At 37.8% G+C, this 11274-nt stretch overlaps 1 protein-coding gene across 2 annotated transcripts in view; it reads right to left on the bottom strand.

The window, feature by feature from the left end:
• Positions 1–4959: 4959 nt before the first annotated feature.
• The window catches only part of DCN (decorin), a 42615-nt gene continuing 36300 nt past the window's right edge, over positions 4960–11274 (bottom strand). For both annotated transcript variants that reach the window (XM_074144634.1, XM_074144635.1), the window contains 2 exons: positions 10684–10822; positions 4960–9582 (listed from right to left, as the gene is read on the bottom strand). In XM_074144634.1, the coding sequence (XP_074000735.1) occupies positions 9388–9582; positions 10684–10822 (334 nt within the window). In that variant the 3' untranslated portion in view covers positions 4960–9387. The remainder of the gene's footprint in view (positions 9583–10683; positions 10823–11274) is intronic.

Raw genomic sequence — 11274 nt, 5'->3', positions numbered from 1 at the left:
GCTGGTTTCACATAGAATTGCTGACACAAACTTAGCTACAGAAGTACTGGTGAGAAACACTATAATTTAGGTCATGTTTCTATCCCATAGATAACTTCAATAATATGGCTATCCAGTTGCGGTATAGAAAATCCATTGCTCCTATTCCAATCTCATGAAAGCAGAATGAGAACTTCTTGTTTCCAGAGCTGAGCATCACACATTTGTAATAACTTTGCTCATGAATGGAAGAGCTTTACACTGTGTTTTAGCAGTTAAATCTTTGCATTATTATGGAACTTTTAGCATAACAATAATTGAATAACCCTGTGAGTATCTGGTGTCAGAAAACAACATAAACAGGGCAATCATATTAGAAAGACTTGCACCTTCTGTAAAAGAGTTTTGGTGAGGCTTTCATGCTATTGTCCTATCCTACTAAGGTTTACTCTTCCCCTTTCTGAGACTTAGTAAGAGGGTTTTTTGAGGCACGTAAATGTTGATGAATGAGCAAGGCTGTTTCTGAGCACGTGTGAGCCTGCATCCTCATTTCCTCTATGTCCAGACCCATCAGAGATCTGTGTTGTCTCAGACCAGTGACTTTTCTAGGCAACCCACATGGTGAATAGATGTACAGGTGTTAGTCCACAACATTTTGATTGAAAGCATGGTGAAGGGAAGAAGGTGTTTGCTTTACTAATGAGGATGATATCCTTCTCCTGAAAGCCACCACTAATGGCTTGTCACATATTCACATGTCAAAACGTTTTCAGAAATGTGCCTTCCAAGGTCTTGGAAAACAGTGTTTGGGCTCCTAATTCATTCAGGTGATGTTGAACATTTTACTCCATGCCTGTGTGCCTCCCAGCGTAGTAAAGATTGTCTTGTCTATGTCTGAACTGCCTGTTAAGCTTGGAGCTGAGAGTGCCCTCAGAGAACTCATTTATTTCACACATTTCAAGTCTGTAAACAAGGCCATTGGAGTGACTGGGGACTTCTGGTTTTGTACCTGACATTATCTTATTGACTTGATATCTGAGCTTGACCTTAGATCTGCCTCCTCAGTGGTTATCTGTCATTGTATGGTTGGCCAGCCCTGATTACAGTCACCAAACCAGCTCTGCTCTTCTTCATTAGGTGCTGTGGGACTGTGCACCTTGTTCATGAGGTTGCTGCACTGCCTGGTGTAACCACTGGCTTTCAGTTTGCCTTCCCTTGCACAGTTTCACTCTCTCGCTGAACCCCGGCAATAAGCTTAGGGAAAGGACAAGCACCTGAGTTTAAATGTATCTCCTGAGACAGTGATTGATAGATGTCTAGGTAGGCAGAGGCTCTGGAAGAGTACAGTCATGGCAGCAAGAGCCTCCTGATGTACTCAGGCCCCTGGTACTACATATGGAATCACGGAATGGTTTGGGTTGGAAGGAACCTTTAAAGATATCTAATCCAATTCTGCCATGAGCAAGGTCTTCTTTTACTAAATCAGGTTGCTCAAAACCCCATCCAGACTGGTCCTGAACACTTGCAAAGATGCATCCAACGGGCATCCACAACTTCTCTGGGTAACCTGTTCTAGCGTCTTGTGACCCTTAATGTAAAGAATGTCTTCCTTTATCCAACCTAAATTAGTTTAAAACTATTGCCCCTTGTCATGTCACTGCAGGCCCTCGTAAAAATTCTCTATCCGCTTTTCTTATAAGCCTCCTTCATATATATTGAAATGGAGCTTTGAGCAACCTGGTCTAGTGGGAGGTGTCCCTGCCCATGGCAGAGGGGTTGGAACTCAATGTTCTTTAAGGTCCCTTCCAACTCTAACCATTCTATGATTCTATGAAAATCTACAATAAGGTCTCCCTGAAATAAGGTCTTCTCTTCTCTAGGCTGAGCAACCCTAATTCTCTCAGCCTTTCTTCATAGGAAAGGTATCCCAGCCCTCTGATCATTCTCATGGCCCTCCTCTGTACCCGCTCCAATAGGTCTATGTCTTTCTTGTGCTGAGGACCCCAGAGCTTGGTGCAGTACTCCAGGTGGGGGTCTCCTGAGACATGAGTAGAGGGGCAGAATGACCCCCCTCAACCTGCTGGCCGTGCTTCTTTTTATGCAGCTCAGGATGTGATTGGCTTTCTGGGTTACGAGCACACATTGCCATCTCATATCCAATTATTCATCCACCAGTATCCCAAAGTACTTCTCTGCAGGGCTCATCTCAGTCCATTCATCACCCAGTCTGTACTGATAGTGGGATTGGCTTGACCTTCATGAGGTTCAAGTATGTTCAGATACTAACACATGCTCTCATACCAGCCCAGAAGCTGTTTGTGAGGTAGCCAAGTGGCTAGAAAGCTCTTTTATCTCTTCTCTCTCACTTTAACTGTAAGAGAGGGTGGAGGGTCTTGGGAGACATCCTCAGCTTCCTCCTTGGTAGGGCAAAGCTTTGGTAAACAGGACATGTCTTCTCCAATTCCTATACCTGTTATCATTTTCTTTTTTCAGCCCTGCAGAATAATCTAAAATCATTGTGCAGTTGTATTTTTCCACAGTGTGAGCACATTCCCAGCTGCCTAAGATGTTGGGAACACAACAGTCCTGTGGGTCAGAATTCTGACAAGGAAGTTCAAAGGAAATATTACCATTTCGGAGTAATTTAGTCCTTGACAGCGGTAAGGAGCCTAACTACTTTACTTTTTCCATAACGATCCAATTATCTGCATCTGTTGAACGGAAATTCACACAATCTTCTCTATCTCCCTATAACCTACACATGCAGTGGCTCCTACTATGTATCAAAAATGATTGGCACGTCATTAAAGAACTTGGTGCTGGAAATGAGCAGTAAGGGATAGAAGAGAAAAAAAAATACCCAGAAGGTTAATCTTTTTGTTTCATTTTGGTGATGGCATGATGAAATATTAAATCTCCTGAGGTTTAGGATCTCTCAATCACTCTCTGTTAGCCAACACTTCAAAGATAGTGCTTTGTTTTAAGACTTCATTGCAACATACCCACTTTCTCCTTCCACATGAGAATGATGTGTATGGACAAACCTCTGAAGGATTATCCTTAGAAGTGAATAAGCCTTCTGAAGCATTTCAGTTGTCTAGAGTTTCTAGCACAGCCAAGCAATATTTAAAATTATTCTGTCTTTCATGTCAAGATTACTTTATTCATTTTGAAACTCCTTTTCTTTTCCGCACTCTGGAATTTGGTTTATTCTTTATAATCTTTTGATTCCTGCAAAGAATCAATACCTTGAAATTAAAAGATGAAAGTATTCATCAGCAGAATACTACATGATTAGCTTAATTGGTTCTGAGTTTTCCTGTTGAAAGGGCTTTCTAACATGCATTTAGTAACAGGCACATGGTCCCTATTTTCCATGCCTTTATATTAGGATTTGAACACTCAGAAAGTTGCTATGTGGAGAAGCACTAGCTTAATTCATCTCAATTAAAGCCTTCATCTGGAAGCAATAATGTAACTTGTCCAAACCTGAAGTTTGCAAAAATAGTAACAAAATTCTTAAGGCTTTTTCATTCAAATATAATATGGACTTTTATATATTAGTTGAAAATGAATAAAAGGTGTAAGTATGATTTATCATGTTATATACTTCAATGATGTTGAATAAATAACATAAAGATTGGGGGAAAAAAGCCTGGAATTTTGCTAGATTTCATGTTACATATGAAAATAGAAAGTTTTGTAAATTGTAACCATTTATACAGAATAAAGCAGTACATATTCTGCTGTCCATTCTGCCAAATGCTAGAAGAAACAAAAACTACCAATTAATATTTGTGCATATAAGAAAAATATCATGCCATTAGTCACCAAAACCCATAATTTGCAAGTATTCATCTTCTCTCCATCTGAGTGTGAGCCTAAGACAGTCCCTGGGACAATTCTTTGGACGAAACTTTTCTGGATGGAGGTAGTTTAGATAGGGGTTTTGGCCATTTGTTTAAAAACTGAGTTTTGTATTTAGACAGTGGATGGCATCTTTTGTTTAATTTCCTTTCAAAATTGAGTGCCCATCTGTAGCTTTCAGTTCCTCTGACTGAAAACATTGGAACTATTCCTGTGTGTCAATGTTTGCAGATGCAAGGCCTACAATGTTTGCTATTTTCCAAAAAATTCTTCACTGTGTTGCTTGCTGCACCTGTACATGTGGATTCAGACACGACAATCACTGCTTCTCATCACACTGCAGGTTCTCTGATTTTGTTATTAGTTCCCTTTATTTCTTATTTTTTAATATTGTGTTCTAATCTAAAAAATGTATGCACATACAAATGCATGATTAAAGCAATACCATTTTTTCATAGTTTTGTCCATTCTTTCTCTCACAGCTATAAGTTAATTTAAGTCCCAGTTTAAGCAGGCAATAACAGAGCATTAACATTCTTCTTGTCTGCTGATTTAACACACCCACGTGGAGGTAATCTCCCAAGCTTTCAAGCGGCGTAATGTAAGCACTGAGTAAGAGAACGGCCTGACAAAGCAATTTGAAAGGAACTACGGCTTTGTATCTCAGAAAGATTTTAACACGCAGGACAAGCATCCCTCTGTAGCGCCTGCATCCAGACTCATCCTCAGGCATTTATGGTACATGAACAGCCCTGAACTTTCAGGGCAGGAGGAAGGGCAGGAGACCAAAGGCTGTTTTATGTCACTTTAAATGTATCCATTGATGAGTCTAGCTGATTGAGTGTTTGTGTTGAGTTTGATTCAAATGCTAAAACAGTTTTTATGCCTTTTCAGGAGATGCATGGATACTTTGCTCTATTGCAGCTAGAGCTGCTGGAGCTCTGTTAGGGTAATGTTTTATGCTAAAATTTATCAACTATTTTCAGTTCCCCTATTTCAGTTTGAAGTCCATGCACTTAATATTGCACATCTTACAGCTCATGTTTCCCCTTCAGTGCTGCACAAACTTGTCATTAACATGATCCTTAATTTCTTTTTGTTTTTATTGAATAAACTACTTCCAACTAAATTAGCACCGACTAAAGCCCTTTCATGGTTTAAAATTTGGAATGGAAAAAACCCAACCACTTAGCAACAGCTTGATAATGACCATGGAAAACAAGTTACAGAGATGTAGACCAGTCTCTGTAGCAAAACTAACTTCAGAGCAATGTGTACATTCAGAGAGGATGAGCAAAATAACATCCATGTGCAAAGCAAGAATGTGTGACTCTGGACATATAAAAAGGCTATTGATTTCACAACTATGCACTCTGATTTGTTTGTTGTTTTTTTACCAACAAACAAACAAAACCAAAAACAACAACAACAACAAAAACCAAAAACAAACAAACAAACAAAAAACAACAAAAAAAACGAAAAAACCAACTGAAACAGCAGATTAAGCATGTGAGTTTGCATAATCTCTTTTCATAAAGCCACATAAACATCTTTCCTCCTGGTTTTCACAATTAGTGAACAGTAACTTTGTTACTGTCCGTCAGTGACACTAGATGGCACTTCAGAGTAGTGGTGGGATCAGAAAGTCTTTTGTAATCTTTTCTAGTTATTTTGTATATGATATTATAGAGGCATTAAATTAGAGCTAGCGTCAAACAAAAGCAATTTCTCAGCTTTCTGCTAAATTGTATATGTGACTCCGAAGTAGACAATACTGGCTGTTTAAAAGAAGCAGCAAAGGAAGAGATTATAACAAAGTGGTTTGCTGGTAGGTCAAAAAAGCCAGGTTATGGGCCAGAGAGCTGTTTTTAGAGGATGTGACAAGCAGACTTAGAAGGGAACTGAAAAAAAAATCTATAGGCTTGGAAATCAGAGCAACATGTTGTTGCCAGAGATTTAAGATGTGATTATTTCCTGGAAATTAAATTAGATTTTATGTCATTTATCACCAATCAGGTGTATGACAACTGTCCATAACCTGGTGCGCCTTATGAGAAACCAGTCAGCTCCCTTCTGGCCTTAAAAGACAAACATATATGAAGGGATTGACTGATTTGTAGTGAAGTTTTGAAAAATAATATTCTTTAGCAAAAGATAGAATTTTTAAAATATTGTGAGAACATTCGTTTTAAAAGTAAGCGCTATTATTTTATTTTGGATTTTTAAAAATTTTATGTTTGATGGAAGAAATCAGAAGCTTCTGTATGTCAGCTAAATCATTTTGCAGCCAAGAATCTGAAACAACACCTTTTTATTCTCATATCCTTTGCTTCCACCAGCTTGAATTTTCAGATTATTCAGACATGTTTTATTTCAGGCTCCCTAGGAGAGTCTTCATACTTTATTGAGGGATCAGAGATGCACTGTTGGATCCAAAGGCTTTCTACTTTAGCTCTCTTATTTCTTTCCACCCAATTGTTATGATTTGTTTGGGTTTGTTGTGTTTTTTTTTTTTCTTTCTTTCACAAACCCACAGAATCTTAGAATGGTTTGGGTTGAAAGGGACTTTAAAGATCACCTAGTTCCAAACACCCCTTGCCATGGGCAGGGACACCTCCCACTAGACCAGGTTGCTTAAAGCATCCAACCTGGCCCATCGAACCTGGCCTTGAACACTTCCAGGGATGGGGTGTCCACAACTTCTCTGGGCAACCTCGTCCAGTGTCTTTTCACCCTCAGAGTTAAGAATTTCTTCCTGATATCTAATCTAAATCTACCCTCTTTCAGTTTAAAACTGTTGCCCCTTATCTCATCACTGCACTCCTTGATAGAGTCCCTCTCCATCTTACTTGTGGGCCCCCTTTTTTTCCTTTTTGTTTTTTTGTTTGTTTGGTTGGTTTTGTTTTGTTTTTAAGTGGAAGAGCCATCTGTTCTGTATTTATATGAAAAGGACCTTTAAAAGTATTGGGCTTCCCACTGCTTTGCAGTCTTTGAAGATACTGTACGTGGACTAGACTTAGGATAGGGTCCTGTCAGTCAGAAATTGTAGGCATGGCTGCACAATTTATGAAAAATCTACAGTGTGTTTAACTTTTGAATTTATCATGATCTTGATGAGGATGTTATAAGATTTGCTTATTCTTTTTTATTTCACAGGACTGGGCATGAGGAAACTCCTGTTACCTTTGCAGCCGTTGGTTGTTAGTGGGGAATGTAATTTATGAGGAATAGCTTGTGCTTTAGCACAGAGGGCAGCAAGCTTGGTATGGGACATACCATAGGTATTACAGAAGAGGATCAGGCTCAGATATTTTCTTCTGGACTTAAAGTTGCTTCTGGTTTGAAAGAAAAACCCGTAAGGAGAGATTTTAAAGCCATGGAGGGAGAAATGGGAAGGTTGTGTATATGTTTAGACAAAGTTTTATGTAATAACTGTTATTATTTATTGTATGAATCTCTTCCTGTAAGCTGTATCTGTATCTGCTAATTTGAATCATGTACATACAAACCCTGTGGAGTTCTCCAAGATAAGGCAATGCCTTTGTTCTCTATTGAAATTCCAGTGCTTAGCTTTCTGCACCAAGTTTCACTGAATTTCACTGAATTTTCACTGAATTTTTTTTAGAGTTGGAAGGGACCATAGAGATCATCTAGTTCAACTCCCCTGCTGAAGCAGGAAAGCAAGCGCCCAACATGGCATATTTCTCTCTGAATAATAGCAGATACCCAACTAAGAACCAAAAGAAAAAAATCTAACTGCTGATTTTCTGGAGGGTTTTCCCTCCAGTAACAGAAGAATATCATGTACTGTTTTATTTTTATTTAAAAATGTGATTTTCAGAAAATGTAAAACCTACAAGAAAGAACAGATGCAAATGGGGGTAATCATTGGCTATTATACGATGAAGATTGCTAACAAGAGTGCAAACACACTCTTTCTGTGTAATAGCTTTAGTGATTCATAATAATTTCCAATTATTTGCTACCTGAATAGATGACAACTATAAAGAGAACATATTCATTTTCTAAAAAAAGTATCTTTGAGTGTTAGCCATGAATAGGTTTCTCAAGGCAAGAGTATTTCACATAACTTACCCTTACTTTACCTATCACCATGCCAAAGATGTTCAATTTTCAAGACTTAATCATAATTAATGTTCTGACACACTATGTTATGCTAACAAAACAAAAAATAAAGACAAACGCCTTGGAGTTTGCCTGTATTACATTATTCTTTAATATAAATGACATATAAGTTTTACAAATTAGAGAGATTGACCTTGGAGTATTAAAAGGCTGCAGAAGGTTCTTTTAAGGTGACATTTTTATTGAGTATATGGTTAGCTTTGTAGATTGACAGTAGAAATGTGCAGCCTACCTTTGACGTGTTTTGCTACCCACTGGTATGGGTTGAAGAATCCAATTTGCATATGGCTTCAAATCACTCTAAGAAGACACTTCTACGAATGGTGTCCCAGCAATGTCCAGCTAGGCCTTGCAGTTATTTTACTTCATATTTTGCTATACTTATAATTTTACTTATAAACTAAATGCCACAAATTAATCAGATGGGGAGCCTGCATATCTCTACTTGACAATTAAAAACTTTGTTTAAAAAACCAAAAACAGTGAAGGATGCTGACAAATGTACAATGCAGAACAAGTGAACAGTGAACTGCTATTATTTTTGGTTTAGATATATACATGGGTTGATACTAATGACTAAACCCTAATATCATACTCTGCAAAGCAGTCTCACTGAAGTTATTAAAACTGCTCTTATGACTAAGGTGAGAGGGATTTGCCCTAGAGAAATTTAGCCATTGAGCTCCAGACATGGGTTACAGGTTTTGTACTGCAGACTACTCATTATTTCATTCAATAGGATTATGTTAGCCTAATCCTGAATAGCATTGCTCTAGAAGAATGGCAAACTTAAAAGAACTATGTGTACAATATGAAATTATCTTGTTTTTCCCAAAATAATGACATTAGCAACCACTTTATTTGCCTCTACTAAATAGATACATTCAGAATTAGCTTAGTGTTATAGTGAATATTTTTAAACCTCCAGGGCTTGAAATAAATTTAAAGGAGGTAACTCTCACCTTCTCACTCAAGATGATTTGAGAGTCCTTTTTCCTTCTGCTATTTTGTGTGTGTGTGTGTGGCTATAAAAATAACCTCAATCACTATCTTTTTTTTTTTTTTTATATCATAGATTGACAAATATTTACTCCGAATCTCATATACAGTGGAATCTGAAAACCTGTAGCATTCAGAAAACTGAAAAATACCACAGAAAGCATGCTGGAAAAGAAGGCTGCAATAGTCAGTTAAAAGCACAGTTGGCAATTCTTTTTGATGGTATGCTTGGACTTGTACATCTGTAATCATTCATTTATTCTACATCAATGGACCATCTCCACTTTAAAGTGAAGTTTCTGGTATTTGGCATTAATTGGTAGCAACAATTTTTTGAACAGGCCTATTACAACAGGTACTTTAGCTGAAACACAACCGAACCCCTTCTTTAGACATCTATTTGTAATTTCCAATCTGTACTGCAGAGCGTTCATGGATACATCGGAAAGCAGAGGGCTGGATTTCCCAGTACTGCACGGGGTTGCTGAAGAGACTCACACCAGAATAGCTGGCCTTTTTGGTGTTGTAGCCAAGAGGGCAAAAGTCGTTGATACCAATTGCAGCAATTTTGTTGTTATGAAGATAGACCACCTGAAAAACATAGAAGTACAGACGTGAGAAATAGAGCTACTGTGGCAAATAAGAACAATAATTTGATGTCATAGACTTGGTGTGTGTTGTACAATGTTATACAGAGTAACAATATATCCTTTTTTTTCAAACAAATGCTTGATTCTGTTTACCTTTTGAAATACCTAGAGTATAGCCAATTAGAAATAATATCTACAGAAAGAGCAGAAAATGTGTAAGGCAATCTAATAGCATTACTATCATTTGGTCATAATGTAGGCAAAAAAAAAGGAGTCAAAGATGTGAAATTATTAATACAGTGCTGTGGTTCAGAAGCACGCGCTTTATATAAAGGATGTATTCGGTTCTAACTGGTTTCTCTCCAGCTCTAACACTTTCACTCTCATGAGTGCAACTGTACAGGAATCAGAGCCAAAGTAATCACTAACGATGATTTAAAATAACTGATGAATATTACTTTGCTTCAGAGTTACCATTTCAGATTATTTTTCCCAAGCTACATGCAGTGGTGATTTACATTTGGGAGTCTTCATTCTTTGAGAGCTTTCATTCCTGTAAAATCTTAGTCCGAGTGAAGACAGATTTTAATTGGTTCCAAGAGGCCATGTTTCTAGCTATCCAGCCACAGAAACCTCAAAAATACTGCTGATGTGAAATGCATATTGCATCTCTTTTGCCCTCCCGAAGGCATAGCTTTGGGAGACACCAAAGGGAAGGTTCTTGGGAAAGGTTGCAAAATGTCACTGAATAGAATTGAAAAAAAAACTCAACGGAAGAAATGTTCTTCAAAAGCATTTTTTGAGTAAAGAGGAAACAAAAATACACAAATAATCCCATATTTGTGGCATTCCCTCAGACACACAGAGGTACGAATGCACACCTCCAGATCTATACACCTCCATAACTACACCCACACAAAAGTCAGAATAAGAGTCTTCCTGTTTGCAACTTTTCCATGCCTAATCAACAGTTTATGAAATTTGCATCAAGTTACGTTCTTCACAATTACTGTCTATGTTTCTGTTCAAGACTGGATAATTACACAAATACCACTCAGAGTCTTTAAACTGTTGCTCTCTGAGGCAGTATGACAAACTTTACCTGGATATATTTGTGTTCACCCAGTCCACCAGGTACTCTGACAAGTTCATTGTTGTTCAAATGGAGCTCTCTCAGGTGAGGTACATTGTTAAGAGAGCCATTTTCAACTGAAGAAATACTGTTGAAGCTAAGACCCAATCTGAAAAAAAACAAACCAACCAAACAAAAAAAACTGTTAAACTTGCTCCTATAGCCATCTTTCTCAGGTTGGTTCCTTCTATATACTACTGTTGTAGAACAGACGGGTGATTTTCAGAATTAAGCATGAGGTACAGAGTCACCACGGAGAAACAGTTTGGCTAAACATATTTAAATAAATTCGACAGCTGATGTCATCATGATAGCATTCAACTTGTGTCCTGGTACTGCATACTTTCATTATATGACTAATCCCACTGTAAATACATACTGTGTACCTGCATAGGCACCAGTCTTTCTTTAAAAGATTAATAAGAGTTCCTTGCTTGACTTCAGGAGCACTGACTATAACTTTTTTTGTCAAACTACGCAACCCAGGGTGACTAGAACTCTTAAGTTTAAATCTTCACCACATCCTTCTAAGATACTTACGTAGTTAGAGCCATGTTAGAG

The sequence above is a fragment of the Numenius arquata genome, chromosome 2 (genome assembly GCF_964106895.1).
Source record: "Numenius arquata chromosome 2, bNumArq3.hap1.1, whole genome shotgun sequence".
Classification (NCBI taxonomy): domain Eukaryota; kingdom Metazoa; phylum Chordata; class Aves; order Charadriiformes; family Scolopacidae; genus Numenius; species Numenius arquata.
This window is presented reverse-complemented; position numbering and strand designations above follow the sequence as displayed.